General features: G+C 49.0%; 2 protein-coding genes across 2 annotated transcripts; both read left to right on the forward strand.

The window, feature by feature from the left end:
- The first annotated feature begins 325 nt into the window (after nt 1–325).
- Nucleotides 326–4,880, forward strand: LOC137758926 (uncharacterized). The gene is made up of 8 exons (XM_068534880.1): nt 326–529; nt 1,362–1,457; nt 1,564–1,668; nt 2,297–2,440; nt 2,585–2,693; nt 3,543–3,654; nt 4,283–4,495; nt 4,678–4,880. Exons 1-8 carry the CDS (start codon nt 486–488, stop codon nt 4,878–4,880), a joined length of 1,026 nt encoding a protein of 341 aa, XP_068390981.1. The 5' UTR covers nt 326–485.
- FAM53C (family with sequence similarity 53 member C) lies at nt 4,768–14,727 on the forward strand. Its single transcript, XM_068535956.1, has 5 exons — nt 4,768–4,949; nt 8,209–8,438; nt 8,830–8,887; nt 10,062–10,846; nt 11,777–14,727. Exons 2-5 carry the CDS (start codon nt 8,361–8,363, stop codon nt 12,032–12,034), a joined length of 1,179 nt encoding a protein of 392 aa, XP_068392057.1. The 5' UTR covers nt 4,768–4,949; nt 8,209–8,360; the 3' UTR covers nt 12,035–14,727.
- The last annotated feature ends 641 nt before the right edge of the window (nt 14,728–15,368 follow it).

Consider the following 15,368-nt stretch of genomic DNA (forward strand, 5'->3'; position numbering starts at 1 on the left):
CCAATAACCTATCCCGCTCTCCTCTAAGCTGCGCCAGCCAATCTCCGCGCACCCGCCTAGACCATCCCCCGCCCCCCCACTCCTCGGCCAATCGTTTGCCTCGTACATCACCCGGGGGCGTGAACTGTTCCGAAAGGAGCGAGATTTGCTCCGCCCCGCAGCCCAGCGGGCTGCCGATTGGCCCACCAGGTTTCTGCAAGGCCCGCGTTAAGCCCCGCCCCACAGGGAGTTTGGCGCCTCATTGGCTCTCCCTCTGGCCTATCACCACACCCTTTCTGAGCTCTCCTTTCCTTCAGCCCCTCCAACCCCGAGACATTTAAACTGCACCTTGCTAGCGTCCACCACTCCCTAGGATAATACCTGGAGAAATTAATTTAGGTGGGAGGGTGCTTTAAACGGTTTTTGTTTTTGTTTTTTTCCCTTGCTTCTTTCTCGTATCGTTACGTGGACCTTTCCCTCTTAGTTTTGCTAGCCTTCCCCTGTAGATGGAACATTTGCCGCCCGTGTGGCAGATGTTGCGGCGAGACAGGTGCGTGTATTTATGATGAGTAGCACTGGCCCCTTCCAAGAGCTTTCCTGGGTCGGTGTTCCTTTTAAGCGCGCAGCATCTGAGACGCTAGGTTATATGCGGTAAAGGAAATTCCTTTTCAAGGAAAGTAGGAGAGTTGAATCATCTCTTGGCGTAATCCTTATCACAGTCCAAAGGATCCCAAACTTTGTTTGTTTATGGAAATTTGAACATTGACTAGGTGATACTAAGAATTTATTCTTAATGTTGGGGATTTGCTTTTAAATAATCCTGTGGGAGTGGTGGTGAGTATAGGTGAAACAAGATTGGCCGTGAGTATTGGGTGATGGGTAGCTAGGGGGGTACATGATATCAGTGCTCTCAAAGTTTTATCTGCATACTAATCACCTGCGGATCTTGTTAAAATACATATTCTGATTCAGTAGATCTGGGTAAGAACCCAAGATTCTGAACGTCTAACAAGCTCCCAGCTGATGCTAATGCAGCTGGTACTGGGACCATACTTTGAGTTGCAGGGGATTATGCTATTCGCTTTATATATTTGAAATTTTCCATTAAAATGTTTAAAATAACCTTGGAAGCTCTTTAAAATACATGTTCCCAAAGTGATAATTCAGTAGGTCTAGAGTAGGGCCCAGGAATTATCAAGGCCCCCAGGTGCTACCCAGGCAGATGGCTTGCAGACCACACTTTGAGAAATGAATTAGAAATGCAGCCTTTATCTTTGAGAGACAGTAAGTGAGAAATACAACCTTTATCTGGTGTCAGGATCTTGGTAGTGGTAGTGGCTGAGAGTAGCTGGGTTTTATCCTAATACCCTTTTCATCTGTAGAATCTGCTTCCCCAGAAAGGAGGTGCGTGAAGAGTCTTTATCCTCTAGGATAGAGATGGTGAGTGTGGGAGTCAGTACAGAGCCCTGCCATGCCAGGTGAGTTTGACAATCAGGCTGGGGATTAAGGGAATGTGGGAAGAGTTGGTTTCCGCTTTGATGACCATCATCACACTTCATGGGACCACTGTCTACTTCCTCACAGGTGGGAGGTAGAGACAGATGCAATTGTCCTACAGCGGCGGCAAAAGCAGATAGATTATGGCAAGCGCACACCTGGTTACCAGTGCTTTCTGCAGCAGGTCCCCAAGTGAGTGCAGTTGTGGGTAGTCACAACAAGAGTGTCAACCACGTGGCTTTTGTTCACTGTCAGATGATGGAAAGATACTAGAATCTGAATGCTCCCACAAAGTTGTAGCATTACTAAAATAAATTATCCTGCAGTCTAGCCCCCCAGATAAGTTTCCAAGTGGTTTTTCAAATGGAACAAGTTATACATGGGCCATAAGACTTTTTAAAGCTCTATCCATGTTTGCTAATGAAATTTTTTTTTCTTCCATCCATTTTCACCTCATGCCTCCATCTGACTTGGCTAATTACAACATACTTGCCTAATTACATGTAAGCTTACACGCATACATACAAATTAATGTATGAAAAGGTAGAATGTATTTTAAAGAGATGTCAAATATTTTCTTTTATATCTATCTTGACTTCTGAGGGAGTTGGAATATCTAATTTACCCTTCCCAGAAGAAAGAATATTAGGGAATTGGGAAGCTTGATGTTTAATCTAATTTAAAGATTTTCTTTGGATTGTGGGCATTGATCTTAACTTCATTATCAGAGAATCCCTAATGAGTCTCCTAATTCATCATGATAAGCAGTGAGCTGTGCCCCTTCACCTTGACCTCGGTCTGACATGTATGTTGTTGCCAGGGCACAGCGACAGCCAGGACTTCACCCGCAAACACCAAACAAGAACAGGAGGTACAGCCGTCGCTCCTGGGATGCCCAGATCAGGCAGTGGAGAAGAGCCCTACATTCCTGGGACCCCCCCAGCCAGCCTCTGCAGGCTGAGGGGTGTGTGCACTACTATTCCTTGTTCCTTCCCTGAGTGGTGGCCTAAGCCCTACCTCTCCCCACTTTGCAGAGGTTTAGCTTTCACTGGCTGAAAGGGAGAGTCTGAATGAGCCGCACGTTCCTCTGACTCTGCTGCCTTCCTAGGTGGGGAATGGACAGTCTCTTAGAGCCAATGGATTCCTCCCCTTTGGATGACTGGCTCCAGACCCTGGAACCCTCAGAGAATCTGGATGGAGAACAGAAGGGAGCCCAGGTAGTATCCTCTGCTAAAACCCACTGGAGCAGGGTCAGAGATGGGATCTGGCCCAGGAGGTCACCGTTATGATGGGGTTCAAGGTAGTAGCCCAAGAACAAAAGAAGGAAAATGGGACAGAAGGAAAAAATTGCAGGACGTGAGTAAAAAGCCTTGAACCAAAAGTGGCATAAGGAAATCTAGTTGTAGTTAGTAATGCGGGACAGGTTGGGCTGCACTGGGGGCGCTGTTTTATATGTGATGAAATGGGTATCATCTTCCTTTGAAAGGAGTCATGAAACCTGAGTTGCAGGGTTTGGTTGTTTTAAGTGTCTCAGTTTCTTTCAGTGTTTTCCAAATGCGCCAATGCTAACTTAACTTCTTATTCTCAATCACTTAACTTTAGTAAGCATGGTATTTTGTTATTAAATAAAAAGGGGGATCACCAAGTGGTGAAGACCAAGGGCTTTAGAGCCTCAGACTGCTTTTTTTTTTAACTTTTTATTTTATATTGGAGTATAGTTGGTTAACAATGTTGTGAGTCAGACTGCTTTTTAATACTGCTTTTGTCCACCACACGGGCAGTCACTTAACCTCTCCTGCTGTTTAATCCATCAAATAAGGAGATTTTGTCCCATTTGATGATTGTAAACAAAAATGAGAATACATATTTAAAGTATGCAGCACGGTGCCTGGCACATAAGTGCTCCATAGCAGCAATTATTGGAAACCATGTCTCCTACACTTCATGGCCCCTGTCCCTTCTTTTGCCAAGGGGAAATGTGCAGGGCAAACAAATGTGCAGTGTATCTCCCATCCCCCGCCATTTTCTTGATACTACCTCACTTTCCCTCTACTCTTCTTTTCCAGTTTGCAAGTTTGGTGGCTCCTGCCTCCTCCCTTCCCTGGCTCTGTGAGGAAGATCCCCACCACTGGCTCTACCTTCTAGCTGATCACAATTACTTAACTGTCCCAGACTTGAGTGGGACACAAAATATTTAGGGAAAACATGTCTTTCAGGGGACTCGTTGCTGAATGTAATAGTGAAGATTACTTGCACTACTTCTGCTTAACAATCGATTAAAAAAGATCTAAAACTCTGTCCTACAGAGAGATAACACGAAGGCATTGTTTAAAACCTCTCCTTTTCCCATATTTTACCCTCTCTCTAAACCTTCTTTGCTGGCTGAGACTCAAATTTACATAAGAGCCAGAAACCACCAAGCTGTTCCACAACCTCTTCACCTGCTAACTGCTACATTCAGTCTCTTCAAAAAGGACTTAAACTTTGGCTGAGGTGGGAGGTGGTGGTAGTGGTGGAGATTTAATAAAAGGTGGTTTCCTCTTCCTGAAGAGGAAGTATAGCGCCATCAACATCTTTTCCCCAGCTGCTTGTTTCCTCCCTCCCTTTCTGTCTTAAGGAAAGTGGTCCAGCTGTAACCACCGAACTCCCCCCTCCCCCACGCAAGCAACTGAACCGCCTATGATGTCATAATCACAATCCCATTACCTCATCCTGCTGGGGTGGGGGGGCGTAGAGGGAGGAGAAGGAGTGAACCGCCCTGGGCCCTCGTCAAATTTACGGTGTTTTGGGTGACGGCTAATTACAGAACCAAGTGGGAACGGCCCCGCAACCTTTGTAAATCCTGGGTTTATAACGTTCGAGCCCATCCGGCAGCTGGAAGAGGGGCTCCCGGGACTCAGAGCAGGCCCTAATCGGCGCTTGGACTACACTTCCCAGAAACCTTCACGCCGCGGACGGGTCCTCTGCTGGGGGAAGGGGGATTCCTTCAGAGTGGCGGCCTTAGAGGATAAGAGAGCAGGTGAGAGGAACCCTGGCTAATTCTGTTACGCGCCGGAACCGAGTTGGGGGCTGTACAGGGGCCGATGTAGTAACAGAGGGCAGGGGCGATGGCTTTGTTTACCTTCGACGGACACGGCCTCCCCCGGGGGTTTTGAGATTTGCCTCCAACTGGGCCAGTCCACCTTCTGCAATATTTTGCAGGGGGTGACTCGCTAGGGAGGAAACCACCCTCATCGCTAAATCAAAAAGCCGGGCGTCTTCCCGACTGCGCTCTCCAAGAAAGACTTTGCGAGAGAAGCGACGCGGGTCTCGAGCCTCCGCGGACGGTTCAGGGGCGTTCTGCGAACCGGAGCGATCTCTCCACTCTCCTCAGCGGCCCGTTGGTTCGGGCCGGCGCCTTTTAAGGGCACCGTGGGGCGAACCGAGCGCTCAGAGCTGCTCCGGCCGCGGCCCTGGGAGCTGGAGGAGCCGCGGTAGGTGGCGGAGGGCAGGTGGCGCTGGGGCCTCGGGGCGGGCACCTAGACCGTCCCTCCCTCCTTCCCTCTTTCCCCTCCCCCAGCCCGTCCACCCTCGAGGCACGGCCTCGCTGGCCGCCTCCGCGGGGAGAGCACGGGACCTGGTGGGGGAGGGGGTGGCGGAGCGCTAAGTCCCAGACCCTCTCCATACCCTGCGTCCTGAGTTCGCTTCCCGCGGCCAGATGATGGAAGCTGATTGAGAAGAGACGAGCGACAGCCCCCCCCCAAGCGTGCCCCGGCGCCCCCCGCCCCCCAGGGGCCAGCGGGCGCCCCATGCCCCACCCCGCGGGGACAGGCAGGGCAACCAAGGGAGAGGTTGAAGATTGGAGGTGGGGGGGGAGGGCTAGCCTTTTGCTTCTTCATTGGGGTGGGGGGAGGGGTGCTCCCCACTTGTCACCCCTATCCCCTCAGTGCCATATGGAGGAAGAGCAGTTAGGTCCCCACATACCTGTTCATGTAACCTCCATGCCTCCCTCATGTTTTCCTTCAGTCTCCCCCAGAGCTGTGGGACTGGGACCTGGGGGGAAGGTCCCCAGGGGTTTGTCACTCTCCTCTCCCTTGGCCTGACTTGATCCTAGGTTATCGAGGTTTCAGCACAACCTCAGCATCCCTGAAACCGTAATGTCAGGGGTTACTGCCACCCAGTGGGGTGGGGGTCCAGCCTTTATTTGCGGGGGGGTGGTGCTGATGGTGGAGAGAAAGCCTGGATTGAGAGTTGGGCCTGGTGGGGTTTGGGGGAGGGCCTAGCGGCCTGCTGCTCTGTGTAGGGCTGAGCCCCCGTGCCAGTTGTTAAGCTGAGAAGTTTTAACTTGCTTAGTGAACGTTGGGCTCTCTGCCCCTCAGATACACAAAATGGAAGGGGAAGGAAGGCGGCAAGAGAGGGCTTCTTATGCTTTTTCCTCTGCCTGCTTGAGAAAGAGGAGGCCCTTCGCGGAGCTGGTTTGCCTTCTTTTGTGTCCTGGTTTGATTCCTTATGGCTTCCGTTCTGTTCCCCCTCTCAGCCTGGCCTGTTTTAGGAAACTCAGACTGAGAGTATCAGTTGCGTGGTGGTAGCTGCATTGTTCCAATTACCGCCGTGTGTGGCCACATCCCAACAATTAAAATGCAGAAAAACACAAAATCACTCTCTTCACTTGATCCCAGAGAGGGCTGGAAGTTTGCAGTTTGGCCAGATGCCTCATGAAAAGCTTGAAAGAGTTTGCTTCACTCCCTGCTCCTCATGGCTGGTCAGCCTGAGGCCTGGGGTCTCTGGGGGTAAAAGCCTGCAGTTAAGTTCCCTCTCTGGTTGATCTTTGAGGGCAGAGTTAAGAAACCAAGAGCAGAAGTGATATAAGCTTTAGCTTCTCCTACAAGAACAGGGGAAGCAGCTGAAGGGAGCACTCAGGAAGCTGGAACTTTGTTCAAGGTGGTAATGATGATTATGCATGAAAATGTTATTTAACTATAGTGATGATTGACTTCTACAGCGTTTTTCCCTAAACTCTAAGTACGCCGAGGTGTATTTCTTTGCTTTTCCTTGTGGTCTGCCTCCCTCTGAGGTGGGAATTGGGTAGAGAGGATTCCCTCTTCTTCTTTTTTTTTTTTTTTGCCAAGGTAGAAAGTTATCTGCCCTTAAGGTCAAGCCTTTTGGGCTTCTCTTGGTATGCAGGTGAGGGAGGTTGATATCCAGCCAAATAGATCAATGCAATTGCCTTCTTCATCCTAATATTATCACTTGTGGCATTCTGAGGCTTTGTAGAGCAACAAATGGGAGGGGTGAGAAATGGCAGTGTTTGTGAACTCCTGATTTGTACAGGTCATGTGGTATACTTTTTACATTTTGATATTTGTGTTATATTGTCCCAGTGACATATATTTTTTTAAATAAATTTATTTATTTATTATTTATTTTTGGCTGTGTTGGGTCTTTGTTGCTGCGCACGGGCTTTTCTCTAGTTGCGGCGAGTGAGGGCTACTCTTCGTTGCGGTGCGCAGGCTTCTCATTGCGGTGGCTTCTCTTGTTGCGGAGCCCTGGCTCTAGGTGCGCGGGCTTCAGTAGTTGTGGCTCATGGGCTCTAGAGCGCAGGCTCAGTAGTTGTGGTGCACGGGCTTAGTTGCTCCGCGGCATGTGGGATCTTCCCGGACCAGGGCTCGAACCCGTGTCCCCTGCAGGTAGATTCTTAACCACTGCGCCACCAGGGAAGCCCCCAGTGACATATTAAGATTATTCTGCCCATTTTTCGTAAGCGTAAACTGAGGCAAAGAAAAGTTTGATGATTTGCCAAGACCATCACACCAAATCGGATCCAGATTTGATTTCTTGATAGTTTGTTCTCTCTGCTAGCAAGTGCTACTTCCACTGTCTGGTGTGCTGTCTGCCTGCTGGTCATTTCTGGGAATAGGCAGAACAGTATGGAAATGTTAGGTTAACTTCCTCTCCTCCCTTGAGCGAGGCCCCTCAGGCAGTTTTGTGGGCTTGAAGCCTGTCCTCTCTGATAGAATTAGTTTGCTTCTACTATAATTGACCATGAGAAAGAGTCTTGATTAATTGTATTCATGGTCTTTGAGTCAAATCAGGCTAAAAACTTAGTCAAATGAAGTCAGAGTTGTTGTTGTTAAACTCTATAGAGTTGAAATGTAAATGGAATTACCCCGGTAGTATTTCCTTATCCTCTTATAAGAGAATATGTACAGTATCTGTTGGAGAACAATAATATAATATCAGCTATTCAGGCTAAAGGAGAACATAATACCTTGTTTATTCTGATTGGTTTGAAGCAGAAAGTCATTCCTACAACCACTGTACCGCTCTGTTCCCTATTACTCTTTCTGTGGTTTAGGAAAAGGGTACCTCTCTTTGCTTATGACTGGAAGATAAAGAAAATACTGGACTAATCAGGATGGAAATAACAATTTGGGCATCTCTCTCATTTGAGCTCTTTTCTAAGTGGTGCTAGTATTCTGGGTAGGCAGAGCAGAGCATGAACCAGGTTAGGAGTGGCAAATAGGTTTCAACTTGCTTGCCAACTCCATTTCATTTTACTGGTTATCCGGAGTGCCAGGTTGAGAATGTTTCTGAGGCTATGTTTAGGCTTAGCAGGAAAGAGCTGTGATCAATTAATGATGTCTGCCAGAGGCCTGACATAGGGATGCTGTGGTATGTGTGCCATGCATTTTCCATCTCTGGACTAGGTACATCTCTAATATCACTTGGGGCTGGTCCCTCTGTAATTGGCAGACTCAGCAGGCATGACTGGAGAGGGAAGTCCCAATGGTGCTAGAATGGTGCTGCAGTGGCAGAAGACGGCTCACGAGTGAGGTCTGGAAGAACAACAGGGAAGACATCCATCATTTGCTCCAAAGTGTGCAAGTCAAATTCCGGGGAGAATCATGATAACCCTGATCACTGAGCAGCTACAGAAGCAGACTCTGGATGAGCTGAAATGCACTCGCTTCAGCATCAGTCTGGTAAAAGACCAGTCTTCCTGCTTCTCTACGACCCCCTCCCCCTTTTTTCGGAGGCTGTTTGTTGTTACTACTTCACCCTTGTCCTGTGCTGTGTGAATCATGGTACTTGTACTGGAAGAGCCCACTAAAGGCTCAAAACCCAGCCCAAAAGGAAGGGGGCAGGGATTTTTTTCACTGTTAGAAAAGGGACACCAAAATTTGGGTGGAAAAGGGCTTGAGATACTGGAAGATGTGGATTATTTTACTTACTAACTTTGGGAGGACAAGAAGAAGAGAACACTTAGGAGTTCCTAACATCCCTATAGCCCATGAATTGCAGGGGTGAGCTGAAGAGGGCTTCCTGGAACTCTGTCCTGATCCTGAATCATGATGGATATTCTCTGTCTCTTAGCCTTTGCCTGATCATGTAGACATCTCCAACTGTGGGAATCCTTTCCAGCTTGTGTCTGGTAAGACATGATGTGTATATTTGTGTGTACGCCCATGCCTCTATCCACGCATTTCTTTCATTGGTTTTCAGTAACCAGGACTAGCTAGCCTGCCTCCACAATTTTCTTGCCAGGATCACCTTCTGAGATTGGCGCTTGTCTCCATTTTACTGCACCAGCATGGAAGTTACCTGTTTAGTTTGCTCTTATTCTAGTCTTGTAGGAACTTTTATAGTCTAATTTTTTGTGTAGGCAATACATTCACATTTCCAAAATTTTTAAACAGCAAAAACGTTATACTGAAAAAAGTCCCCCTTCCTCTCCTCTCTCCTATGCACCCAGCTCCCATCACCTCCCTAAAAGTAACTACTGTTATTAGTTTCTTGTCTATCCAACCATAGTTTCTTTATACAGATAGAAGCAAATATAAATGTAAATTTTTTATTCCCACGCTTTTAACACAAAAGGTTGCATTCTGTATATTTGGCAGTTTTTGTTTTTTTTTAAACTAACCATAATATGGCTAGAAGATCTTTCCCTGTAAGTATGTTCCTTGTGGGTGGCCAGACCCAAAGGAACACAAGCAGTCTTAGGGTTTTTCCCAAGCATGGGTTCCATTGTCAAAGGCCTTCCCCACCCTACTTGCCCTCCCTAGAAATACAAATGATATCTTACCTGCTTGATCACCTACCTCCTGTCTTGGTGCTTTGACACATAGGAAAGGGAAAGGCTAAGGACAGAGAGCATAGGCCTACTTTTCACAACTCCGGGCTGGGGGGTGCGGGAGCAAAGTAGAGCTCGGTGGAGTAGAGTGAGGGATGAGCATGGCACACACACGTTTGCTTCTTTTGACTCGTTCCACCTTTGAAGGGGAGCAGCAGGCAGTATATGAGACTATATTTTAAGTTTCAGGTGGTTCCTCGTGCTGGAGGCAATATAGTATGCTGGTTAAAAGGCAGCTTTAGCATCAGACAAATCTGGTTTTGAACCCTGCTTTGGTCATTTGATTCCTACATGACTTTTGGCAAGTTACTGGACTTCTCTCATCTGTGAAATGGGGGTAGTAATAGTACCTAACTCATGAAGTTTTCAGGAAACCTCACATAAAGTGCTCATCACATTGTATGGCACATAGTAAGCTCTTAAAAATATATTAGCTATCATTAATATTATTTTTATTATGAATGCCTTCCAGAAGGTGCTTCCTGGAGGGGCCTGCCCCACTGTTCCTGTGCTGAGTTCCAGGACAGCCTCAATCTCAGCTACCACCCCTCAGGCTTGAGCCTGCACCTCAGACCACCCAGCCCAGGAAATTCCCCACAGGAGCAGCCCCTCTCCCAAGTCCTAAGCCCTGAGCCCCCAGACCCAGAAAAGCTTCCTGTGCCCCCTGCCCCTCCATCTAAGAGGCACTGCCGCTCACTCTCAGTGCCCGTGGACCTGTCTCGCTGGCAGCCGGTGTGGCGGCCTGCCCCCTCCAAGCTGTGGACTCCCATCAAGCACCGGGGCAGTGGTGGAGGGGGTGGGCCGCAGGTGCCTCACCAGAGCCCCCCGAAGCGGGTCTCCAGCCTCAGGTTCCTCCAAGCTCCCAGTGCCTCTTCTCAATGTGCCCCACCCCACAGACCCTACAGCCCCCCTTTCTTCAGCCTGGCCCTGGCCCAAGATTCTTCTCGTCCCTCTGCCACCTCCCCCCAAAGTGGCTCCTGGGAGAGTGATGCTGAGTCCTTGTCACCTTGCCCACCCCAGCGTCGCTTCTCCCTGTCACCCAGCCTGGGCCCACAGGCAAGCCGCTTCTTGCCCTCTGCCCGGAGCTCCCCCGCATCCTCCCCAGAGCTGCCCTGGCGACCTCGAGGCCTGCGCAATCTTCCCCGAAGCCGCTCACAGCCTTGTGATCTTGATGCCCGCAAAGCTGGGGTCAAGCGGCGCCACGAGGAGGACCCTCGGCGGCTGCGGCCTTCCTTGGACTTTGACAAGATGAATCAGGTGGGACCAGTAGGACTAGGGAAGTTTGGATGGGAGTAGGGGGACTGTTCCATTTTCACCTGTGAGTTGTCCTCTAGCTCCAGGCCGTCCTGGCAGGGCCTCCCTTGGAGCTCCTTTCTGTCTGAGCTTCTGCTACGAGTGATCTACCATCCCGATTTGCCCAGGATTATTCTGGTTTTACCATTGAAAGTCCCATGTCCTGTGAAATTTCTCAGTCCTGGGGGTTCCAGAGAAACTTGGGGTGAGACCATGTTAAACCTTCCAACAGAGATCCCAGATTGTCCTGCTAGAGGCACTTTCCCTCCTCTCTGAGAATGCATGAGCCACAAAAGCCCCATCATCAGTGCCCCACCCCTCCTCATGCAAGGCTGGTTTTGTCACTTGCCCTTTACTGCTTCATGTGGGTCTGTAAGGGCTTAAGCAAAACAGGCTGCTGCATCATTCATCTGCTCAGCAAATGTTTTTTGACTTCCCAGTGTGAGTGCAGTTGTAGGCAGTTGCCCACTTTTTTCATATTCTTCCTTCCAGACCACTGGGTCATAAAACTTTCTGAGGACTTATTCACTTATTCATAGAGTCATTCATTCAACCAGTCAGCAAACATTGTTGGATACCTACTATGTACCAGGCTCTGACTAGGCACTGGCAATACAGGAGTGAGACAAGCAGACAGTATTCCTGTCCACATGAAGTTTATAAACATGCTTCTAATCTTGAATCTGATAGAAACTATGGGCACTTTCCTCAAAGAAATATGCACATACACTAAATTTTCAAAATTTTATCAGGGAGTTCACGATCTCACCCTAACAGATAGGACTCCTGCCTTCAAGGATAACTAAAAGGGGTACTTTGAAATCCAACTTGGGCCAGGGTTCTCTGGGAAATTAGCATCTTTCTTTGCCTTAATTTTGTTTGTTTGTTTGACAGAAACCATACTCAGGAGGTCTCTGTCTCCAAGAAACAGCCCGGGAAGGCAGCAGTATCTCTCCACCATGGTTCATGGCCTGTAGCCCCTCACACCTCTCTGCTTCCTGCAGCCCCATTGGGGATTCCTCCCAAGTGCTGAGTGAAAGCGAAGAGGAGGAGGAGGGGTCCGTGCGGTGGGGCCGGCAGGCGCTGAGCAAGCGGACATTGTGCCAGCAGGACTTTGGGGACCTGGACTTGAATCTGATTGAGGAGAACTAAAACTGAGAGGCTACTTCCTGGGGCCACACAGACTGACTCTCTTATGGCTACTAACAAGTGTCGAGGTCCCAAGGCTGGGGGCCCAGCCTGGGAATGGGGGTGAGTGGAGGGCTCCGACTCAGGGCAGCCGGAAATCTTCTCACTCCAGGAAGCTCGACCATGCCGAGAGACTGGCCGGGACAAGATAAACGGAGCTGGTGGCGGGAGGGACAGCCCCAGAGCAGGCCCTTACCATGGCGGCCCTGAGTGTGAGTATCCCTGCCACCGAGAAAGCAATGGGCAGGGAAGGAAGGGGTCTCCTGACCCCAGCTCGGGGAATTTCACTAGCCCCTTTGCTTCAAAGGGCACTTGTGTCTTAGAGTTTGGCCAGGGTGGGGGGGTTCATTCAGTCTCCTCCGAGAAATTGTGTGAGAGTGTGTGCGTGCATGAGAGTGCTCAAGGAAAGGTGTGTTTGGGTAGCCTTAGGGAAGGAAGGCAGTTGCTCCTTAACAGCAGAGGACCATGGATCTTGGGTTTTTACGGGACAGCAGGCTTGTTCAAGGAGTCAAGGTTCTAAGGAGCTCTGGAACCAGGCTCGTAATCCATTAGCACCAATGGCTCTGCAGAGGTTTCTGTTTTGGGGTACAGCAGGGTCTTTTAAGTGCTATGACCTCAGCTAATGGTCTTTCCCTCAGGCCCACAGCTCCCCTAGATAGATCTAGTATTGGCTGGAGAGGGCTCTTCACACTGATTCTGAGCTGGCCTTTTTTCTCATCAGATTGCTTAGGCTGTATACAACCTGCCTCTCTCACTCTCTAAGTAGATGCAGGCATATGTGGGCAACTGAGGCAGGGCTGAAGGGCTCCATCTCTTTCTTTCCCTCCCTACTGATGGGACCTTTTCCCCCTTACTCTCTGCCCTTCGAGGGTCAAGAACAAGGAAGGAAGGCCCTATATTGAGGCTGACCTGCAGCAGAAGTAGTGTTCAGTCCCCAGCAAGCACCCCAGCACTAACTTTAGAGAAACCTGTTGTTATAAGATCCAGGCCCAGCCTCTTTTCTGACCTGCTTGAGAAAGAGGAAGGGGATGTCAGCATATACTAGTTTGCTTGTCTTCCACTCCTGCTAGGAAATGTATATTTGTCTCTAATTGGCCCTTAGAGACCTCAGGGAGGTTGAGGCTCACCGAGGGATTGGCTGAGGATGTGTAAAGCAAAGACTGTGAGAAGCAGCTGGGAGTTTGTTGTTGGATTGAATTTCTTTTTTTGTTTCACACCCACAACTTGAGCCTGGGCAATGGGTCTCAGTGGCCACGGTGGTGGGTTTAAGGACTGCAGAAGCCCTGTAGGGCTGGCTCCAGTGGAGATGCCTACTGAAGCTGCTGCTACAATAGCTTGTGAGGCTTTGTCCAGCTTTGCTTAGACCCTGCAGGACCAAATTGGACCTGCCCTTCCTGTTTATTGGAAGAAGGGCATTTTTCCCAGGTTTTGAAGGAACCAGTTGCTCATGTTAGGGAAGAAGACCAAAGTCTGTGTGTTTTCTTCCTCATGGAATTGAACCTGTCATTTTCTGGGTCTGCCACATGTTGGATAGGAGCATCAATGAGGCCCTAACCTCCTCGCCTCCACTCCAGAGGAGGTGGCTGTTTCTTTTTCAGCCTCCAGCCCTCAGAGGTTCTACCCTTCCAGGGCTCCTTCACTTCTCCTGCTAGTTACCACATGTTACCAGTGAGCTACTAGGTCTGTAGGGGCTTGAGAGAGAGGCTTTCTGGAGAATCCAAGGAAACCATGAGCCCAGGAGTTGCCCATCCTTGGTTTCATCCCTCCCCTGGCTCTTCCTCTTTAGGCCATAATTTCCCTGGTGCCAGCTTCTTTTCCTCCTGGGGCATCCTCATCCCTGGGCTCTCTGCTACAGATGGGCTGTGCCAGCTTACAATAGGCCACTGGTAATGCAAGTGGGGTCTCTGCAGGCCCAAAGCTGAAGAAGTGAGGGCAATAGTTCTGCCTCCACCCTGAGTTCCCCAAAGCTCTAGGGCACCATCCTTAGGGGAGAAGGTCTGTAGATGCCATATTTGAATTCCATTATTTTAAGATCTGGAAAGTTAAACTAGCTGGAGCTATCACCTTGCTTCCCAATCTAAGTACCTGTGGCCCTGGGACAAGCCTTTTCGAGAAGTGGTTTATTCTGCTTTACACAGTAGATCTGTTCCAACAGTTCTGTGTAAACCAAATGCTGTTTTCCAATGCATTTGGACTGCTGACCATTTAAAAGCAGCCTGTGATTGCTTCTTTTGTAAAGCAAGCAACCTCCCTCTACTTTAGCTATTTTGACTCTTTGGATTTTCACATATTGGGCTTACCCAGAGTGGAGCACACCTTTGCTGGGCTGTGGTTGACCCTGGGTAGACATCTGCATCTGTGTTGTGTGTGTGGTGTGGCTGACCAGTAGGTGAGTATTCCTGCGTGTGTGAGTGAAGCCACTCCCAGGCTGGTGCTCTCCTCCTGTGCCCGGTGACTGCCCAGTGGCAGCTCCAGCTGCCCTTCACTCCCACCTGCTGCCAAAGTCCCTGTGCTAATGGGATTACAAATACAAAAAGTGGAAAAAAATTTTTTCGTAAACTTTGTTTTATATTTTAAAAAAATCCATAAGTCTGTGTACGTTAAACATGAGGTTCTGCCTCTGTGGCTGTGTTTGAAAAAATAAAGTTTTATTAGAATAATCCATTTTCCCAAGCAACCTTGTGTACTACAGTGTCTTCTTCCTCTCTTCACAAAGAAAGGCAAGGAGGAAGTGGGGAGAAGGCCGCCTAACTGTTCCAGCCCCTTCTTCTATGACATGGCTGGGCCTTTGCCCCTCGAGGGCAGTATTTGGTCGCTGGGCCCTTTGCGGCCACAGTAGTTACATCCTATGCCCAGCTTCTGTTAAGGCCTTGGTTCTTTCTGGCAGTCTGATTTGATCTCTTGTTTCCCTGGTACTTATACCCATCTCCTCTTCCCTCCTGTCACTCACTTCCAGCAGGGTGAAGTCAAGTATTAATACATTCTTGCTCCCTGAGAAATGCTTGATGGTGCAGTTAGAAACTTGTCTAGATTGGTTTGTAGGCTTTGGGAAGTGGGGAGAAGGCACGATAGGAGCCTTGACCAGGAATGTCTTTTCAGAGTTTTCACATGTTCTGTCCTGGAGAGATGGAGATAAAGTCATCAGAATTCAGATTCCAAAGACCTAGGCAATTTCTCCATCCTGAAAATACTGATTTTGGAAAATTATCCTAGCAGCAGAGCTTCTCTTTTGCTCTAGAAGGTGGTATTTTCCCTAGTGCTTCAATGTGGAATGTTCATTTGCTGAAAGAAGCTGTAT

This window comes from Eschrichtius robustus, chromosome 2, assembly GCF_028021215.1.
Source record: "Eschrichtius robustus isolate mEscRob2 chromosome 2, mEscRob2.pri, whole genome shotgun sequence".
Lineage (NCBI taxonomy): Eukaryota > Metazoa > Chordata > Mammalia > Artiodactyla > Eschrichtiidae > Eschrichtius > Eschrichtius robustus.

Excerpts from the sequence above, each read along its gene's own strand:
- LOC137758926 (XM_068534880.1), top strand. The coding sequence starts at position 486 with ATGGAACATTTGCCGCCCGTGTGGCAGATGTTGCGGCGAGACAG. Across the intron at positions 530-1,361 it reads CAGATGTTGCGGCGAGACAG|AATCTGCTTCCCCAGAAAGG; the intron begins GTGCGTGTATTT and ends TTTCATCTGTAG. Across the intron at positions 2,694-3,542 it reads GAGAACAGAAGGGAGCCCAG|TTTGCAAGTTTGGTGGCTCC; the intron begins GTAGTATCCTCT and ends CTTCTTTTCCAG.
- FAM53C (XM_068535956.1), top strand. The coding sequence starts at position 8,361 with ATGATAACCCTGATCACTGAGCAGCTACAGAAGCAGACTCTGGATGAG. Across the intron at positions 8,888-10,061 it reads TCCTTTCCAGCTTGTGTCTG|AAGGTGCTTCCTGGAGGGGC; the intron begins GTAAGACATGAT and ends AATGCCTTCCAG. Across the intron at positions 10,847-11,776 it reads ACTTTGACAAGATGAATCAG|AAACCATACTCAGGAGGTCT; the intron begins GTGGGACCAGTA and ends TTTGTTTGACAG.